This window comes from Herpailurus yagouaroundi, unplaced genomic scaffold, assembly GCF_014898765.1.
Source record: "Herpailurus yagouaroundi ecotype Mexico unplaced genomic scaffold, PumYag 184, whole genome shotgun sequence".
Lineage (NCBI taxonomy): Eukaryota > Metazoa > Chordata > Mammalia > Carnivora > Felidae > Herpailurus > Herpailurus yagouaroundi.
Window position 1 is genome coordinate 40,741,875 of NW_024412415.1, and position 21,121 is coordinate 40,762,995.

At 35.3% G+C, this 21,121-nt stretch overlaps 1 protein-coding gene across 1 annotated transcript in view; it reads left to right on the plus strand.

Annotated features, from left to right (window-relative positions):
- The window catches only part of SCAPER (S-phase cyclin A associated protein in the ER), a 512,156-nt gene that overhangs the window by 162,978 nt on the left and 328,057 nt on the right, over nt 1-21,121 (plus strand). The window contains exons 16-18 of the mRNA XM_040492187.1: nt 3,364-3,445; nt 4,920-5,072; nt 5,601-5,708. Of these exons, the coding sequence (XP_040348121.1) occupies nt 3,364-3,445; nt 4,920-5,072; nt 5,601-5,708 (343 nt within the window). The remainder of the gene's footprint in view (nt 1-3,363; nt 3,446-4,919; nt 5,073-5,600; nt 5,709-21,121) is intronic.

Consider the following 21,121-nt stretch of genomic DNA (forward strand, 5'->3'; position numbering starts at 1 on the left):
TTTGCATGGTTTTGATGACCTTGACAGTTTTAGGTAGTGGTCAGGTATATTGTAGAGTGTTCCTCAGGTAGGACTTGTCTGATGCTCTTCTTATGGTGAAATTGATGTTATAGCTTTTGGGGAAGAAGAGCACAGATGTGACTGTGAATTACCACTTGTAACATGTCAGAGGTTCATGCTATCAATTGGACTTATCACTGATTTTATTAACCTTGATCACTTGGGTAAGCTAGTGTTTGTCAGGTTTCTCCATTGTTACTGTAAAAATTTCTCTATGCTGTCCCCAGTGGAAGCAAGCCACTAAGCATAGGCCATGCTGAAAAGGTGGGGAATTATTCTTTACCTCCTTGAGGGAAGAATTCCTACGTTAATTGTTTATAATTTTTCTGTACAGGACAGTTGTCTATTCTCTCCTATTTATTCATTTAAGTGTTTTTTTTTTAATGTCAGTGTGGACTTATATATATTTATTTTATACATTGTGCTGTAAACCAGTATTATTTATATTGTTACTCAAATTGTTCCAGCTTTGGACATTGGGAGCTATTTCATATGGAATCATCCATTTGTTTAAGGATTCTTGGTTCCTTTTATTGGAAAGGTTTTTAAAAAAACTTTCTATTTTTCTGTTGAGATTCCCTATTTGTTGAATCATTGCCATAATATTTTTCTTTAGTTTGGCATACTTTCTTTTACTTCTTTGAACATATTTGTAACAGCTGTTTTGTAGTCTTTGTCTACTAAATACAGCATATGGCCTCATTCAGGGACAGTTTCAATTGACTGCTTTTTCTTTTCTTTTTTTTTTTTATGTTTATTTTTCAGAGAGTACGAGAGAAAGCATACGTGGGGGAGGGACAGAGAGAGGGAGGGAGAGAGAGAGAGCATCCCAAGCAGGCTCCACACTGTCAATGTGGAGCCCAATGCGGGGCTTGAACTCACAAACTGTGAGATTGTGACCTGAGCTGAAGTCTGATGCTTAACTGACTGAACCACCCAGGCGCCCCTAGTTGACTGATTTTTTCAAAGCCTGGTCATGCTTCTTTGTATGTCTCATAATTTATGATTGTTTCTTTTCCTGTTATTTTTGTCTTTGTGAGTTTATGCCTATTCTATTCATTTCTTGTGGTTTTTTGGAAGGGAACAGAAATAAATATGTTTTCAACATGCCGTGTGTATATTTTATTTATTTTAAATTTTAGTTAACATACAATGCAATATTGGTTTCAGGAGTAAAATTCAGTGATTCATCATTTATATGCAACACCCAGTACTCAGCACAAGTGCCCTCCTTAATACGAATCACCCATCAAGCTCATCTCCCACCCACCTCCCTCCAACAACCCTCAGTTTGTTCTCTGTCATTGAGAGTTTCTTGTGGTTTGTTTCCCTCTCTCATCTTCTTCCCCTACCCTTCCTTCCCCTATGTTCATCTGTTTTGTTGTTTAAATTCCATGTGAGTGAAATCATATGGTAATTATCTTTCTCTGTTTGATTTATCTCTCTTAGCATAATACCTTCTAGTTCCATCAATGTCATTGTAAATGGCAAGATTTCATTCTTTTTGCTGGCTAATATTCAAGTGTGTGTGTGTGTGTGTGTCACATCTACTTTATCCATTCATCATTTGATGGACATTTGGGCTCTCCATAATATGCTATTGTTAAGAATGGTGCTATAAACATTGGGGTGCATATACCCCTTTGAATCTGTATTTTTGTATCCTTTGGGTAAATACCTAATAGTGCCATTGCTGGATCAAAGGGTAGTAAAAGTAAACAGTAAGCTAGATCTTTTTTCCCCTAGATCTGAAGCTTTGTATACTTTTTGATCCATAGACTTGGTGCAAGCAAGTTGCTTATGCTGTTTTTCTGGGAAGAGGCCTGCTGTGCTGATGCTCAGGCTGACTTGTTGCAGTGGAAATGTGCCTTCAGGGCATGGGGGGGGGGGTTGGGGCTTGGTGTAAACAGCTCTGGCCTCTGCTAGTTGATATAGTTTTGCTCCCTGAGGGCTCTCCATGCTGATGGGTGAGTTGAATATGGCTGTGCTCCCCTCTCTAGCCCCAGAGCTGAAAGATAATGCCTCCTACTCTTCAGGGAACCCTCACAGAAGAACAATCAGTCACCCCTCTTGTCACCCCTGTTTCAGTCAGAACCCTGCATTCACTCCACCTGTGTCCTAGCTTCTTTATCTCAGGCCCATGACTGAGTTTCAGAACTCCTCCAAATTTTAGGGACTCTGTAGGCATGGACCATTGCTTTTTTTCTGGGGGAGGGCCTTGGAATGCTTTTGCTGGCCTGTGGGAGGAAAACAGTGGCAGGACTGTAGCAGTTCAGGGTTTATGTCAAAATGTAGCAGAACACCAACAACTCTGCTTGCTGCCCTCAGCCTTTATTCTGCTCCTGTGCCTGGATGTAGTGCAGCACCTTTGCCCCACCTGTCCTTTTTGTGACCGAGGGGGTCCTCAGACCACGCTGGCTGTCACTCCTGGGATTCCTCCCTGCTTTGCTACTTGGGCACCTTTAAGCCAGGCAATTCCTCCACTGTAGCAGACTTCTACAAGTTCAGATTTTGCACTCCACTGCTTATAATACTTTGCGATAGCCTCCGTAAGTAGGCTCCCTCCCCACTGCTATACCCACAAGCTATGTTTCCCCCAAGACCACTCTCTGCACCTCCTGCCTTCCAAAAGGTGGTTGCTTTTCTACTTGTAGACTTGCAGTTTTTGTTTTCTTAGACCTCTGGTTGATTTCTTGGGTGTTAAGAATGATTTTTATCAAATCATTGTGAGGTCTGTTTGGTGTTTTGGAGGAACAAGACAAGCTTAGGATCTCCCTACTTGTTGCCAATTTAACTCCTCCCTCTCAACATGCCATATTTAAATGAGAGTTCCAGTGGTAGTTAGTATTTAAATCCATACCTGGGTCTGTGTCCAGAAATCTATTATTTTTAAATTTCTTTTTAACATTTATTTATTTTTGACAGGGAGAGAGTGCTGTCAGGGGAGGTGCAGAGAGAGAGAGGGAGACAAGGGATTTGAAGCAGGCTCTATGCTGGCAGCAGAAAACCCAATGTGGGCTGGAGCTCATGAACCATGAGATCAATACCTGAGCTGAAGTCAGATGCTTAACTGACTAAGCCACCCAGATGCCTCCAGAAACCTGTTTTTATAACTGAAAACTTGTGTTGCTTTTTAAACATTTATTGAGCAGTGTATTTGGGACATAGGCACTCAGAAAGAATAATTTAAAAAATAATAATCCTGTAGAATATATAAGCCTACGTATCCTAATCATTTTTAACCTCATGAAGTTCGATTCTCCAAGCAGTTGAGTGTATCATTTTTTTACTATCTTCTTACAGAGATAGGGAAGAGCGATTGGCTGCACTCACAGCTGCTCAACAAGAAGCAATGGAAGAGCTTCAAAAAAAAATTCAGCTTAAGGTAAGGATAGTATATATTTCAATTTGAAATTTTACAGCTTTCAATGGCACATGAGATTAAATCTTTTATTTAAGGGATTGTATAACATTTTAATTTGTATTCTTAATATTTGGTTAATAAGATTTACATGATTTGGTTTTGGTCCATTCTAATTCAACTGTCTGAAAAATTTATTTTAATATGATAAAATGATGAGAATAATTAAAGGAATTTTAACTTTCCTGTTTTTACTAACCAATTTGTTAGTGACTTGAAGGCATTACTCTTTGGTTTCTGATACTTATACTTTTTAATTATTTACAAATAAAAAATGATTAGTATAATTAGTTTCACTTGATTTTCAGTGCCTATGAATTGTGCGATTGTAATTTGGGAAATTGTGATAAACTGCTGTTTTCTAGAAAATCTTTACCGTTAGTAATACAGTTTCTAGCAGTATATTTTACACTGTGTAACAATTACTTATACATTGTCTCCTCACAGAGATAGTACATTCCATAAGGTAGAGGGCCATATTTTATCACAGGACTTTATCATTCACTAAAACTTAATGTACCAAAAATCTGTTGAGCCTTGTAGTAGACGTGGGGTTAATGAGATGAGTAAGTCATGATTCTAAATTCCAAGAAACTCTTAATGTAGTGTGAGAATCAGTTGCTAAACAGATAATTTCCATATGGACATATTACTTGGAGTGCTATGAAAGTATGGATGAGGACACTGAGTTTAATATGAAGCATTTCAGAAGTCAGGAAAAAATTTTAGAGAATAACTCCTGAGCTGAATCTTGAATGGGTAGGAGAATAGGTAGGTGGGTGGGATGACATTTCCAATCATAAGAAAAAGTATGAGTGTTAAGTCAGAATTCTGGAATTGTGTTTTTTCAGCTTGGTTATGTTTTTTGTTTTGGGGGTAAGTCACTGGAGGTGTGGAGCAACCAGAAATGGTGGTGTGGAGTTGGTGTGGTAGAAGTCTGCATCATGATGGGGTTTGTCTGCTATGAGGATATGCTTGGTCTTTATGTAGGGGTCAACATTTCCGAAAGTGTGTTCCCAGAAGTGCTTCTCAAAAGTGTGTTGTAGTCAATTAAGTGTGTAAAATGTTTTTTAGTATGAGCTAGGCTTATTGAGTCACAATGCACAGAGACATACTACAGGCTCCATATAGTTCAGTGTTAAAAACCTGTTTTGCTTTAATGTAGTGTTTTCCAAATTTATTTGCGGATAGAACCTTTTCCACAAAGCACTTACAATATCATGGTGTTGTTCCAAAAAGCACACTCTAAGAGACGTTACTGTGCATGTAGGAGATATTAAAGGGCTTTATGTAAATTCTTATTCTTAGTGTTCATGTCAACATTGAATGAAGACATTTCTTCTATTATTGTAGAAACTTTAATGGAAATACTGTTTTTTTAAGTTCTCCATATAATTTGCATCATTTTTATATTCTCACGCTTTGACTTCATTCACAGCATGATGAAAGCATTCGAAGGCACATGGAACAGATTGAACAAAGAAAAGAAAAAGCTGCTGAGTTAAGCAGTGGACGGCATGCAAATACTGATTATGCCCCCAAACTGACTCCTTATGAAAGAAAGAAGCAGTGTTCCCTCTGTAATGTCCTGGTAGGTTGTCATTACTAATATTGTGATGATATGATTTATTACTAAAGTTTGTTAAACTATGGAAATATATTCTCCCGGTCTTTTAAAATGTATATGATTTTAAACCGTGGATTTCTTTCATGATTTTTATGCTAAGTAAGTAGTATAAAAATAGCATTGGCATTTAAGAGTATCAGTGCAAAGTGCCAGAGTAATGCAATTGCTGCTAAAATGGATATATACCTGCTTAATTGATAGCCTAAGCAATATTTTTGGGTACTGGAATCAAAAAAGAAAAAGGCATTTTCAGTCTTGAAATTTGAACTCTGATACTTAGAAGAAATGATATCCTGTTAAGGTTGGTTACAATGGCATGATTTTTCTTATGTATCTTCTAGAGGATTCTCAGAGTTGTGTTTTAAAGAAAATATTTTTAGCCTAGTATGTAAAGGCTAGTGTGATATCAACATGCATATAATATACTGGCATGAATATATAATTAGATATAATTATATGTTGATTACAATTGCTTTGATTTTATGCTTTTAGATCTCTTCAGAGGTGTATCTTTTTAGCCATATTAAAGGAAAAAAACACCAGCAAGCCGTAAGAGAGAATAGCAGCATTCAAGGGCGTGAACTTTCAGATGAAGAAGTGGTAAGCTTTACTTCTGTTCATTTCCACATATTTATTGAAAACTCAGTATGTCCTATATTATAAAGAATTCCATGTTCGGTTGTGATTATTTAAAATTATATTTAACATTTAATAACTACTAAAATATAGTATACAAATATGTCATTTAGTATACAATTTAGTGCTCACTTTGACAGTGCATATACTAAAATTTAGTATACAGTTTAACAAGAAACAGAAATAAGAACAATTTTACTGTAAAAAAAAGGTCATAGTATTTTGATATTTTAATAATATACAAAAGAATTCTTTAATGATGCCCTGCATTTCTTGGAAAATAATTAACAATATACATGTCATGTAAATTGATAATTTTATGAGTACAGTATTTAGAAATTTTTGGAAATGCATTATTTATCTACCTATAATTGCTTACAGTGGAATTTAGATTTGTATGAATATTTTTAGAAATATTTTACATTCAATTGTTATCTAGACATGGATGACATTGCTAACCTACGAATTTGTTGGTTCTATTTATAATAGCAAATTTCTAGAGCTACCCAAAGATGAGACATTCATGTTTGTGAAGTATCTCTTAAGGTGCCCAGGAAAAGTTATTATGGTTCTAATGAGAGCAGTAACTGTATATACATACATGTGTGTGTTTAACTCCTGTTCCCCAGTGTAACGTATATTAATAGAGTACACAAATCTCAAGTATACAGCTTGATTAATTTTTACATATGTTTCACTCACATCAAGATATAGATCATTTATTATACTCCAGAAGGCTCCCGCATGCTCCAACCCAGACATGTCCCCAAGCGGTAACTAGTCTATACCATCAGTTAGTTTTCCCTGTTCTGGAACATTCTTTAAATGGTATCATACAGTATGTACTTTCTGTGTCTGGCTACTTTCACCTACCCCTAACTCTGAGATTGATCTTAAATGTTTATGTGAAGTTGTAGTTCATTCTTTTTCTTAGCTTTTTATCAATGCTCTCCAGGTGAAGACCATCAGGAATATATTTGTAGTTGAATAAAATAGGGCTTTATTTATTAAATAATGGAAAATGTATACTGTGGGGAATTATGGAGCTTCTCAAATAAGGTGTTAGAAAGGGCTTATAGGATTTGGGCTTGTGCTAGGTGATTTGGTTGGGGAGGGGAAAGTTCGAGGACTTGAAGCTTTGATCTGGATTGGATGCTGTCAGGAAGCAGGGGTAAGTCTGTGTTTGGTTCTTAATAAATCAATAAATCTTACCTGGGTAGGAGGACTGAAGCTACTGTTTTCTCCTGAGTTTCTGGGTATGACCAGCACTTGATGGGAAATTGCACATAGTTATTTGGGCTTACTTCTCTATGATTTCCTCCTTTTGAGGATATTCCCCCCTCAAGCTCCAGTGGCTTTGGCAGCTCTAAACCAAATTCTGTCTCTTCAGCTCAGTAAGGCTGCTACTTTTAGTTTGCAGTGTCTCCATGCCAAAAATTGGTATAAGCCTTTCAAGGAAAAATCCAGAGTGAATGTGGAGCTTACCTCATGTGCTTCCTTTCTGTTAAGGATAACGGTCTCTCAAGTTCTGGCTCTGTTGGCTGTACTGTAATGCCTTCAAATTGATATTTGGTATACTTTGTACAACGTTTTGAGTTGGGAGATAGTCCAGTCAGTATAAGCCAGTCCACTGTGGCTGGAATTGGAAGTCTCCTAATATTTAATTCCTATATACACATTGTTTGACATAATGCTTGACACATGGTAAGGTATTTAATAAAAGCTCATTGAGCTGAGTTGAACTGAGAGCTTCTACTGAATGGCTTTAGGTACCTCTAATAAAACATGTAATTAATCATCTATTTAGTTTACCTCAAATAATTTTTTGTCTTTTACTCAAATTGTATGAGTATTTTAAGAGTGAATAGTAAGGATTTTTTTTTTATTTTACTTGAATCATTCATATAATTTACCCCATTCACTCTTTAAGTTTGCTGTTTAGAACAAGAGTCATGTGTATGTGTGTGCCACTTTGAAAAAATCTTAAATTGCTTTCTTTAATTAGAATTTAATTATTCCATTACAAATGAAAATTTTCCATTTATAGAAATTACTTGTAATTCTCTTAATTAAAAAACTGTATTATTTAATTTACAACAGATTATTTAAACATTTTTTGGAATGTTGCTGTTATATAAATTGAAATCTAAATTTTATGTGTTTTACCTCAGTGAGAAAAGTTGAGAAGGAAAGAATAGTTCATGCAATTTGAAAGAAAAATGTGCAGTATTGTCTAACTTTTGTAGCTCTTATAGCATAGCCTGATGTTTAGCTGTTGTGATTTGAGATTTGGTTGATGTGTTCATTTTTTTATACTATTTCAGTTGAATTAAATTTTCCTTAAGTTCTCACTTAATTCATGTAGTTATTCTGGGTTATAGCCCTTTCTTCCTGAAAACAAACATGCGATATAGGATATGAGTTATGTGATATAGTAGGGCAGTTTTATATTTACTCACATGGAAGTTTCATTTTTAATCAGTGGAGGTATCTGTAGTAAACATACTTGTTCTACTTAAAGTTATTACTTGTCATCTGTGATGTCTTTATGTTATATACACCTTGTCTGTGACCCTTCTTCCTTGACATGTAAGATTTTATTTATACCACCTCTGACCTAATAAAATTGTACCTTTGACCTTATGCACTTGACATATCAGATAACTTACTCTTGATCTTTGACACATTTTTTTTTAAGCCTGTTAAACGTAATAGGTAGCTGCCTGGCAAGAAAGGTATAATGTTTTGTGTTTTTGTTGTAATTTGACTGGGAAATTTTTCTTGTTTTTTGGAGACTTCACAAAAAGAGCTGTTATGTGTTTGATTTTTTTTCTCTTTCATTGTCTTAAAATCCAGGTGTTAAAAGTAGCTAATTTTTGAAGGTCAAAACAAATGGGTGCTAGTTTAAATACATTCCAAAATTTAGTTTTTATACATTGCTAGAGAAATAATGAAGTATAAGTTTTAATTAAACCTCTGATTTCTGAGTCATCCTCTTTTCACACCAATATCTAAAGAAGCTAATAGTGATTTTTGTGAATATTGAATGAAGTACATCCAACCTTATATAGAGAATGAAGTTAAAAAGGGTTTTTTTTTAATCCATATTTTTCTGTTTGTGAGACTCCTTGGTGTGTTTGTTAACCTGTGTACTTAAGTAAATTTTATTTTCATTTGGTTCATGGATGTATAAAAAAGACTTTCATGAAAGATCTTAACTATAATTTATTGGATGTTTACAACCAAATGTGATTTTATGAATCCCAAATTAGTATTTCAGCTTGGAAAAATTATGCAAATTAGGTGATTGAAAGAAAATGATGTTTTAAGTTAGCAAAAACATGAAGACATTACTGTACTTAATGAAATATAAGCTTATCTCTTTTGCCAGAGTGTGCTGGTGTTGAGGTGAAAGAAGTCTCCTAGATATCTCCTAGAATTGATGACAGTCTAGGAAATAATAGATAATTCCTAACAGATTGGTTCATTTCCTTGCCTTGCTTACCTTTGTTTGTAGAAGCCAGAAGTATTTGTTGTCTTTTTGTAATCATGTTAGGAAAGCATTTTGTCTGCTTCTCAACAGAAAGTCAAGTCAAATGAACAAACTGGGACTCATTTAGAATAAATATTTTTCCCCCAGTACCTCAGTTGGGTACACTTTAAGTTAATTTGAGAAATTATCTAAAAATGCCTTACCCCTTCTTGTAGGATATAGCTTCCATTGCCTTTATTTTCTCTTTAATAGGATGGGAAAATTTTTGTGGTGTATGTGTATATGTGTGAGAGAGAATGTGTGTGTGAGAGAGAACATGTGTATGTATTCAGTATGTAACACACATATATAGCTGATTGTTAACATATAATTCTTCTAACTTTTAGAATTCTTATGGTGGTAAATTCACCACATTGGAACGCGGGCATGCAGAGGCATGTAGCTATTTATCCGTGCTGATTTAGTCTTCTTCATTGGTTTAAGGAAAAAATTTGAAGTAGGTAACCAGTTTGTTTTAAACTTAGTTTGATTCAATAATTTAAACAGTTTCTCTAGTTTGTACCTAGCCTCTTTTGAATAACAATCCTTAGCCCCTATCCACTTGCTTATCTCCTTAAGATAGCATCTATGTGTATTGGAGGAAGAGTATGGCTTACTTGACCCCATATTAAGAGGAAAAGTTGAGGTCTTTCTACCAGATGTCTTCTTTCTTTTCTGATTTCCAGTGTGAGACCCTTCTTTACCTGTTCACTTAGTAAACCAGTCATGAAGAGTGGCTGGTGAACTCTTGATCTCTTCTTTCCACTTAGTGTTACAGTGGAGCATCAGCCATTTGTTTGCCTCTTCCTGACCAGGTCACCCCTCAGTCCTCTCTGCCCATATGTCTCCGAGTCTTTGCCATAACCTTCATTCTGGCCCTGACAGGCCTACTGGCTTCTACCACAGGGTTCATACCACATAAGAACTAAGAACATTTTGGGAAAGCTAAAACACAAGACATCTTCCTGACCACCTAGCAAGGCCATACTAATAGACCTATTTGGTGACAGGGACAGATGGAGACACTTTCTTTTGAGAATCAAAATTATACTTTGGGCATTACTGTCACTTAGCTAACATATTATCCCCCTTGGGATACACATTAAAACTTTTTTTCCCCCTCCTTTTATCTTCAAAATGTTTTGGCTGGAAAGAGATAAAATTTCCTTTAACCACTCCTTCCTCCTCATTCTAACCAAGCAATTGAGCCTTAAGGTTGGAAAAGGGAATTTTCTTCTTACTGTGGAATAAATACTATGGTTTGAATTCTCTAGGCTTCATTATTGACATGCTAAAGGGCAAGATATGGGGCGCCTGGGTGGCTCAGTCGGTTAAGCGTCCGACTTCAGCCAGGTCACGATCTCACAGTCCGTGAGTTCGAGCCCCGCGTCAGGCTCTGGGCTGATGGCTCAGATCCTGGAGCCTGTTTCCGATTCTGTGTCTCCCTCTCTCTCTGCCCCTCCCCTGTTCATGCTCTGTCTCTCTCTGTCCCAAAAATAAATAAACGTTGAAAAAAAAATTTTTTTTAAAGGGCAAGATAAATAAATTTGTTAAATCTCAGGCGATTAACTTGGTTTATAAACCTATTGTTTTGCTGCATTTGTCTGTTTTATATGTCTAAAGTTGATTATTGTAGAGTGTATTTTTCTTGTATTTATTTTAGAACAAATTCTAACCACCTTTCTAGCAGAGTTGAACTGGGCAAATGCCATATGCTAAGAAAGTTAAAATAGATCATCACATTCATAATTTTGAAATATTACTTCATTGATGTCCATTTTGCATACCTTTTCTGATGTTATATGACCATTGCACTTTTCCTGCTAATAATCACAGTCTCAGGGCGCCTGGGTGGCTCAGTCAGTTGAGCATCGGAATTTGGCTCAGGTCATGATCTCACAGTTATGTGAGTTCGAGCCCCACATCGGGCTCTGTGCTGACAGCTAAGAGCCTGGAGCCTGCTTCGGATTCTGTGTCTCCCTCTCTCTCTGCCCCTCTTCCGTTCGTGCTGTATCTCACTGTGTCTCTGAAAAATGAATAAACTTTAAAAAATTAAAAAAAAAATCACAGTCTCTTTTCTGTATTGGTTTTCTTTCAGTTAACATTCAGTTTTAGAAATATTGATCATTAATCAGAACTGTAGTTTTCTTACAGTTTTTTCAAGATTCTCTGTCGTTGGGTTGGTAAATTACAACTACATGAAATTCTCTTCCATGAACCTTTTTTTAAAAACACAGTTGGTTTATTTTAAAATGCAGTTTCAAGGGTACCTGGGTGGCTCAGTTGGTTAAGCATCCAACTTTGGCTCAGGTCATGATCTCACTGTTCGTGGGTTTGAGCCCTGCATTGGGTTCTGTGCTGACAGCTTGGAGCCTGCTTCAGGTTTTGTGTCTCTCTTTCTGTCCATCCCCCACTCACATATTCTCTCTCTCAAAAATAAATGAATAAATATTAAAAAATAAATAAAATGTAATTTCAAATAGGTAGCAAATGCGTGCAATTTAGATACTTAAGCTCTCTAGTGTTTGATAAAACTCTATTTTGTGACCCTTAGATAGCTATACAAATGTGAAAAGCCATTTTCAACTGTATGTCTCTGCATGAGACCATATGTATTATAATATGTGCTGCTTTTTGCTTACAATATGATAGTTATCTAATTTTATAGTTTGCTTATAGTAATTAAAACTATTTTTTTCCTTTTTGCATGTGTTTATTTGGAAATTAGAATGGAGTGTCCCAACCTGATATTTTAAGTGTTTAAGTTGCAACATGTTGGCTGTTATTTGTAGCTGATACCCATTCCCTTTACAAAGTTGATTAAATATCTAAACATTATTGCTTTTTAAAAGACATAAACTCTTAAACTCCTTAAACTCTTAATCAAGATCATGGTGGCTTGGGATGTCTAGAATAGTGACTACTTTTACACATCTACAGATTACAGACTAATACATTTTCATCTGGCTTTTGTGTGTCATTTGTGAGGAGTTGCAGAATCATCACCATGGGCGACATTAAAAGACCAAAGCAATTGTGATGACTATTTTGCAGCTGCTTTCTTTCAGTTGCATGATAGAGGATCAGAAACAGTGTTGTAGTGAGGCATATTTATATAACCCAAGCTGCTTCTACTTCTCTCAAAGTTTTGTAATATGTACTTCTTTATATAGAAATTTGATACATGCGTAATCTTGAAATCCATAATACGATAATTTCATATTGTAACGATAAAGGAAATAAAGGATTTATTTTTAAAATCTTTTTTAATGTTTATTTATTTTTGAGAGGCAGAGAGAGACACACACAAATCTGAAGCCCGATGCGGGGCTTGAACCCATGAACTGTTGAGATCATGACCTGAGCTGAAATTAGATGCTCAACCAACTGAGCCACCCAGGTGCCCCGGAAATAATGGATTTATTTATTTATTTATTTATTTATTTTTTTAATTTTTTTTTTCAACGTTTATTTATTTTTGGGACAGAGAGAGACAGAGCATGAATGGGGAGGGGCAGAGAGAGAGGGAGGCACAGAATCGGAAACAGGCTCCAGGCTCCGAGCCATCAGCCCAGAGCCTGATGCGGGGCTCGAACTCATGGACCGCGAGATCGTGACCTGGCTGAAGTCGGACGCCCAACCGACTGCGCCACCCAGGCGCCCCAATAATGGATTTATTAATAGGAGTTTATAAGCAGGAATGTTCTCACTCTGACAGGAATAGTTAATGAGTTTAACATTTTATTTGCCTAATTTACATAATTCTTATTTTCCTTACTAAATAATTGATTATAAATGCTTTTATTTTAATTAATTTATTAATTTATTTAGAGTACAAGCAGGGTAGGGACAGAGAAAGAGGGAGAGAGAGAATCTCAAGCTGACTCCATGCCATCAGCCCATCAGTCGGGCTTGAACTCATGGAACCGTGAGATCATGACCTGTGTCGAAATCAAGAGTTGGACACTTAGCTGACTGAGCCACCCAGGTGCCCCTAAATGCTTTTATTTTAATTTGGACTTTATTAGGTTCTTTATCTGAAATTCAATGGCCAGCATATTAGTTCCAAAGTAAATATTTATAGAGGAGCAGACCTCTGATCAGAGTTATTGAGTTTTGGTAATAATTATTTTGTCATTTGACTTCTCTTGCAGTCTTTAGAGGCACATCTGTTGTGTCAGGAAAATCACAAAGTTGTAAAACAAAATTTTCACAATCCCAAATTTGGTCCTCTCTCTCAAAAATTTGTTTTAGATTGCAAAGTATTTCAGCATCATAAAGGAGTGTAATAAATCCTGTATTTCTGTCACCTAGATAATGAGATAACACTTATTTCCTGGTCCCTCCATATTTGGAAAGATGGAGGGGATACAGAAGCTATAAAGTGTGTGTAGTGACGCCAGGCTCTGGGAATAGAACTAAATCCTTATGTTGCATGCTGAGAAATCAGTAGGTAATCCTAAAACTGAAGAAGTGGCAATGCAAACGTATATTCAGGAATATAGAGAAGAAAGATAAAATAACCTACTAAAACCATTGTGCCTGGATTGGAGAAAGAAGTGGGAGAGCGGTGGGAAACTACTTTCTTTGAACCACTGACTGTGTTAATCATGTCTGTGGGTAATATTGACAAAAGCATAAACATTTTTAAAAAAATAAAGAACTACAACAATGGCAATTATGTTCATGCTCATGTTGCTCAGGAATCTTCTGTGTCCATAATTTTTGTTCATGGTTAAATTAGGTAAATTAATGCATGTGCCACCATAGATGGCTATCATAGTGAACTTGGATATTTTGGCCAATTATATTCTTAATTCTTTTATTTTAAATTTATTGCAGTATCCTTTGATGCCTTTAATCCAAATACTGGATTTTTCCTTTTTTTCTGTTGCTTTCTGTTCCTATTATTTGTAGACTAATAATAAAACAATTATCAGTGTATCCCCCACTCAGGTTAATGAGTATCTCCTGGTAGGAAATTATGTTTTTGTTTGTTTCTAGTGCTTTTGCTTGTGAAAGATATTTTCACTGGGTGTAGATTTGTGGCTTAATAATTATTTTCTCCAAAAATTGAGAGATAGTATTCTTTGTTTTCTTACTTCTATTCCTAGTAGTGTAGATTTTTTTCTTCTTTATTATTTTTTCAAAATTGACTTGGCTGTTCCTCTGCTTTTCAGTTTGTACATAACCTCTGCAATTAACTTGTTAAACTAAGAAAATCCAGTCTGAATTTTTATTGACATTGCTGTGGAATTCTACATTAAATTGGCAAGAGTAGGCATCTTTTAAATATATTTTCTTTCCATCCAGCAACATGTTTGTCTACTTGTGCCTTGCATTTATGTGTCCTTTAGTTAAGCATTCATTTTCTTCATTTAACTCTTAAACATGTTTTAGTAGGCTTATTTTGTTTCTAAATTAATGGGTTTTAAGAGTATTTTAAAGTGACAAAATTTAAAAAATTCCAACAATTTAGAATTACAGTTATTTCCTTTTAAACAAAAAGGTATTTCCAAGGTTATGGATTAGAGAGGTGGCAGTGCCTTTTGTTTTATGAGTATGAGTATATATGTGCCATTTAAAAGTCTGAAGTGATTCATGGATTTGACTGCCATTCTGTATAGGGACCAGACTAATCTTCTGGGCATTGTTTCAGTTTTAAACTATGTGATGCTAAAATGAGTCCTGTTCTTTGTTTTTAATTTCAACTTTTGTCACATTATGATCAGAGCGTATGGTTTATCGAGGCTTCTACTTTGGAGAGTTTATTGATTTTCTTTATGGCTTAATACGCTGTAAAACATTAAGAATACATTTCTCTCTTTGGGTATATATAATATATATTAGATCAGATTTGCTCATTGTTATGCAAATATTCTCATTTTTCATACCTGTTTTTTCTGCTCACTAATACCCTTTTCTCAAAAATGGAAAGATTGCCAGTATACTATTATTACTATTTATACATGTCTTCTTGTGTTTTAAAAATCATTCTATATATATGTATATCACAATGTTTTATTATCATGATTACAACTATTTACATAATTTTTGTCTTACTGATGAATTTTACCTCTTAAAAATATGAAGGGTCCCTCTTTCCTATTTCATGCCTCTCTCCTTGAATATTATTTTTTATGGTATTAATTTTGCAAACCTAGTTTTAGATAGTGCCGCCTGATATGTCCCTTTATATCGTTTCCCTCCCTTCTTCTCCCTTTTGCTCTTGTCTCCATCATAGTTTTGTTTTTGCACCTAGGTCTGTTCTTAAAAAGTATAATTTTATTTTAGCTGTTTCCTGCTTTATAAAAAAGTACCATGCTATATACACCCTTTTGGACTTAACTCTTTTGTACTGAATATTATAGTGCCTCAATTCATACAAGTTAGAAAATTGTTGCCATTTTTATTCTTTTTTAATATATATATTTTTTAGAAAGAGGGTGCACACGAGCGGGAGAGAGGGGCAGAGGGAGAGAGAGAAAGAGAGAGTCTTAAGCAGGCTCCACACTCCATGTAAAGCCCAATATGGGACTTGACCCTACAACCCTGGGATCATGACCTGAGCAGAAATCAAGAGTTAGACGCTCAACTGACTGAACCACTCAGGCACCCCAAAATTGTTGCTGTTTTTATTTTTTTTTAATTTTTGGGACAGAGAGAGACAGAGCATGAACGGGGGAGGGGCAGAGAGAGAGGGAGACACAGAATCGGAAACAGGCTCCAGGCTCCGAGCCATTAGCCCAGAGCCTGACGCGGGGCTCGAACTCACGGACCGTGAGATCGTGACCTGGCTGAAGTCGGACGCTTAACCGACTGCGCCACCCAGGCGCCCCTGTTGCTGTTTTTAAACAGCTTTGAGGCATAACTATCATAAATTAGACTGCACTTACTTTTAAGTTTACTATAACTTTTAGCATATTGATACCATCACCATGATCAGAACAGTGAACATAGCTGCCGCCTCAGTAAGTTTCCTCATCTACTGTATCCCTGCTGATTATCTGCCTACTTTTGTTCTATCAATTTTTGAGAAAGGGATATTGAAACCTTTTATTTTAATTGTGAATTCTTCTATTTCTCTTGGCAGTTTGATCAGTTTTTGCTTTATGTTGTTTCAAATTGTATTATTAGGGGATAAATGCTAATGATTGTTATGTCCCCTTGATTAATTGACCCCTTTCATATGAAATCACCTTCTTTATTCCTAGTAATATTTTTTGCCACCTTACCTAAATATTAATTATCCATTCCAGCTTTCTTTTATCTAGTGTTAGTGTATCTTTTTCTATTCTTTTACTTTTAACATATTTATATTTTTGCATATGTCTTTTTCTTAAACACTTAAATAGACTTATAGACAATCTGTGTCCTGGTTCTGGTGACTTTGATGTGAAGCTACAGAGTTTCTGAAGCTCTTGTCACCTAGGGCTGTGAAAGGCGCTCACAACTGAGGACTTCCAGCTTTACCTCTGAGCATTCTTTTCCCTTTGATCTTTTATTGAAAGGGTGATGTTATTTGTGATCTTTGGTAATATTGTTACTGGTATATTATTGAGATGACTTTGAAGGATGAAGCCTAATTGTAATGTAGCATGCTGTATTTGAAATCTGAGAATTCTGAGAAAATACCTTTCATTACAAAGCTTGGTTCAATATAATTGAACCATTCCCTGTTGCAGTATTGAGTTCAACCTTTCTCTATCTTCACAGCATAATAAATTAATAAGCTTGTTGAACTCTGTGCTTTCCTTTGAGTCATTTGTTAAACCTCAGATTAGATCAGAAAAGAACATCAGAATCTACAAAAGAAGTCTTTACCCCATTTATCATCTCTACCTACAGGAAAACTGATGGAGTATTTGTAATTGTCACTGAGTGGCAGGGGGACAGATGGTCGGCTATCATCCTATCAGAAGATGGCCTTTTCTCTTTGGCGTGGTGTCTGTTTCACAGTATTTCATTAGCTTCATTTTTCTTGTTTGTCACTTGAGACAATGTAATACATAGACTATAGTAGATAAAAATAGAAGTGTGTCCTATACCTGTAGAAAGGGACCTTGGTGGAGTTGAATCTTTTGTCTAATTAAAATTGTCTATCAGGTTTTAAAAGTTGTCATTGTCTTATGTTTAATTTTTCAAAATGGATGCTGTCACAAAAGGCATTGTTTTGATAAAAAGCATTACATTTCAGATTTTATTAAATTTACTGTTTGACAAATTTTTAAGTTTTACTTAAATGTAATAGAATTCTCAAACTTCTTATCTTTTTAAGCATTTTTCAGCACCTGCTTGTGCACTTTACATTAGTCCAGGCACCAGGGAAGCACAGATGAATGTCAAGTGAGCCTAACTTTTCAGTGTATGCTGTCTGAGTTTCATGAATCTCTAAACACACTCATTTTTAAAACTGAACTAGTTCTTTATATGGTGCTTTATTTTTGAATAGTGTTTAGGTAATATCTGTAGATACTTTATTTGATATGGCAAATTCCATCTTACAAATCACTAATTACAAATCATCTTTCCTCTGAACTCATTCTGGAGGATAATCTGCTGAACAGTTTCTGGAGTGATACCAGTCAGAATAATAGTTTATGCAGATTGTTTTGGTGTTATTCTTGGTAAAACTCTGACACCCAGAGAATCTTACCTCTTTAACTTAAGCAGTTAGCATAAACCCTTATATAGTAACTATTGAATTAAATGTTAATAAACTAAATGTTAATGAGCTAATTACAATTTATTGTTTTCAATATATCATATTGAAGAGTGGTATTGGTATTCAAAATATATGGTAGAGTGCTGTCTAAAAATACCATGTTGTTTTAGTTGAGTATTCTTTTTTTTCCTCCGTTCATCTGCTTCTTTTTCTCCTAATTTTTCTTCTCTTCTAATTTTTTCTTCTTCTTCTCTTCCTTCATTCTCCATTCCTCTACTACCCCCTCACCCCTCACTTTTCTTACCCTTATCATCATCCAGAAAAAAAAAAAAAGAAGCCTCCACCTTTCCCCAGTTTTTGTAGAAGGCGGTGAGGAAGTGTTGTAAAATGCCTCCTTATTTAGCTTATTTGTTGTTCTGCCACGTAGGCTTAAAAGAATGGAATGCCTTATAATATTTTTAAGAATATAAGAACAAACATTGTTTGGTTTTAGAATAGACTGGTATCGTTGGATTTTAGATTCATAGTTGAAGAAGTACAGGATGGGTTTAGAGAAAAATGTTTTTCCAAACAATATATGAAAACCCTTACATTTATTCCTCATATATTTAGATTGTAACTTGGTATCCACCCTGCTTTGAAAGCAAACTTTTAGCTGCAAAGAAATAAGTAAGCTTCTTGAGTATGAGATTGGATTTCAATAAAGAGGACTTTTGATTTTCAAATACATTTGTATTATTGCAATGAAGCTTTAGTCCATTTTTTTCAAAGGAGACGTGTTTAAACTCTTTTGATCCTAAAAAGAACATCCTTAAATATTCTCATGTCTTTGTTGTAATATTTTAGAACAATGGGCAGCAGATTATTTCTTTTGATATACCACATTTTATGAAATGTGTTTATTCTGAGGTATAACTTGAGTTCTAAAAATGGCAGTTTAATAAAATTCTTTATTGTGTCACTTATGTTTTCTTGCTTAACCTATTTTTAGAACTTTTACATTCTTTTCCAAAAGTCATAAATCTGTCTGTAGCTTAATTTTTTTCATTTCTCTATTAAAAAATGAGGAAGTATGAGAACTTTTAGGAAGAGTGAAAGAACATCAAGGTCATAAATCTCAGTATGAATTATTTAATATAGCAAATTATGGTAGAAAGACCATAAAAGGTAATTAAAAGAATAAGGGTATAAACTTTGATGAGATCATGTCCATATAGGTATTAGTTTCCTTATATACATCATTCGTATTTCATATTGTAGCAATGTTTTTTAAATAAGTCACAATTGTGACTTAAAAATTAGACTTACAATTTGTGTGTGTATAATTAGCCATCACTGATTACCTTTTGGGCTAGTTACAGCATTAGAAAAGGGGGAACCTTAGGATTTATTGTCTAATCCCTTTATTTTACTAAGGAGGAAACTGAGGCCCAGAGAAGTCATTCAGTCATGAATTGTAGACTTTATCTTGCTGTAGGTATTTTGACTCATAGTTCAGTGCTGGTTCTACTGCATCACTCTGCTTTTCTATGCCTAAAAGAAAAACAGTGACTCCTATTAATGCTTATGTAGGATTAATACTATCAAGTAGCCAAAATGGCCAACTTAGACTCACTTCTGACTTGTTAGTAGGAGAGTAGGACTTGCATTGAGCCAGGATTCCATGAGATTAGGAGTTGTACTTTTTCTGTTAGAAAGGAAGGAGATTCAGGGGCCTTTGGGATGATTTTTGGTCCTGAGTACTTTGTATTTTGAAAACGACTAAGTAAATCATAGATACTGTGTCTTAAGGAGTATATTTTGCTTTTTCTTATGACTGTGGCATAGTAGAACTGTGAGGAGATTAAAAAGATGAGTGTAGTTTTGCATAGTTACATTCATTCTTCCACAGCACTAATAAGCTTACAATTATAAGCTTATACAAATCAACACTCTTTTCTTTAAAAAGCTTGCTTTTCTTTGCATTTCCATATTAGCATTAATTTTGCAATAATTAAAATATTAATGTAGAAAATTGGATAAAAAATAAGTAATACTTAGTTAACATTTTGACGTATTTTCTGCTCTTTATACATGAATATATAAATTTACATGCTTATTTATGTATAAACTACATGGCATAGGTTTGAATCCTGAAATTTCGTGTAACATTATCCAGTGTATGTTTTTAATATCATTACTGTTGTTTAAAATTGATCAAATCTGGGGCGCCTGGGTGGCGCAGTCGGTTAGGCGTCCGACTTCAGCCATGTCACGATCTTGCGGTCCGGGAGTTCGAGCCCCGCGTCGGGCTCTGGGCTGATGGCTCAGAGCCTGGAGCCTGTTTCCAATTCTGTGTCTCCCTCTCTCTCTGCCCCTCCCCCGTTCATGCTCTGTCTCTCTCTGTCCCAAAAATAAATAAAACGTTGAAAAAAAAAATTTAAAATTGATCAAATCTGTGTAGTATCATCTTATCGCATGCGCTATAATTTATACAATCAATTCCCTACTGCTGATATTTTGTCTGCAGTGTATATATTTATAGAGAAATATTTTTTTACCTGTGTTCCTTTATGGCAGTTTTGCAGAAGTAGTTAGTATCTTTATTATTTTTTAATGGAGCATGTTATTAAATATTACTAAATATTAAGTAGAACACTTAATACTGATATCAGGGATACTGATACCTGAAAAGTTCCATTTTTGAATAGCCAGAGCTATAGGTAACTTGAAGCAAGTAATATTTTCAAGTAAAAGGAAATGAGACTGCTCTATTTCCCTGATCTTGGCCAGTTCCTTTTAAGAAAGGATGTCATCAAGAATTAGAGCCCAAACGTTAGGTTCTAGGGTTCAGGGCAGGCTCAAATCATAGCAGGAATCTAGAGCAGTAAGTAGGGAAAGAAAAAAGAGTCAAATTTTATGGAATGGACTACTGCTGAGTATAGATTGGAGTGAGAGGAAGTGCTGCCTGCCTGTGTACACAGGTGCCCAAGGATTGCTCAAATATACTGGATGCTGGACCTTGAGCAGCAAGATTATCCTGCTAGTGTACTTCCTGTCACAACAGATTGGGCTATGGAATTAGGGTGAAGAGCATTAGAACCTTCTTCTTTGACTCAGCGAGGAGAGTCTGGATCTTTTAGGTCAGCACTCTTAGGAGGCTCGATTTATTCACCATATTGTAATTGCCAGTTAACTTTT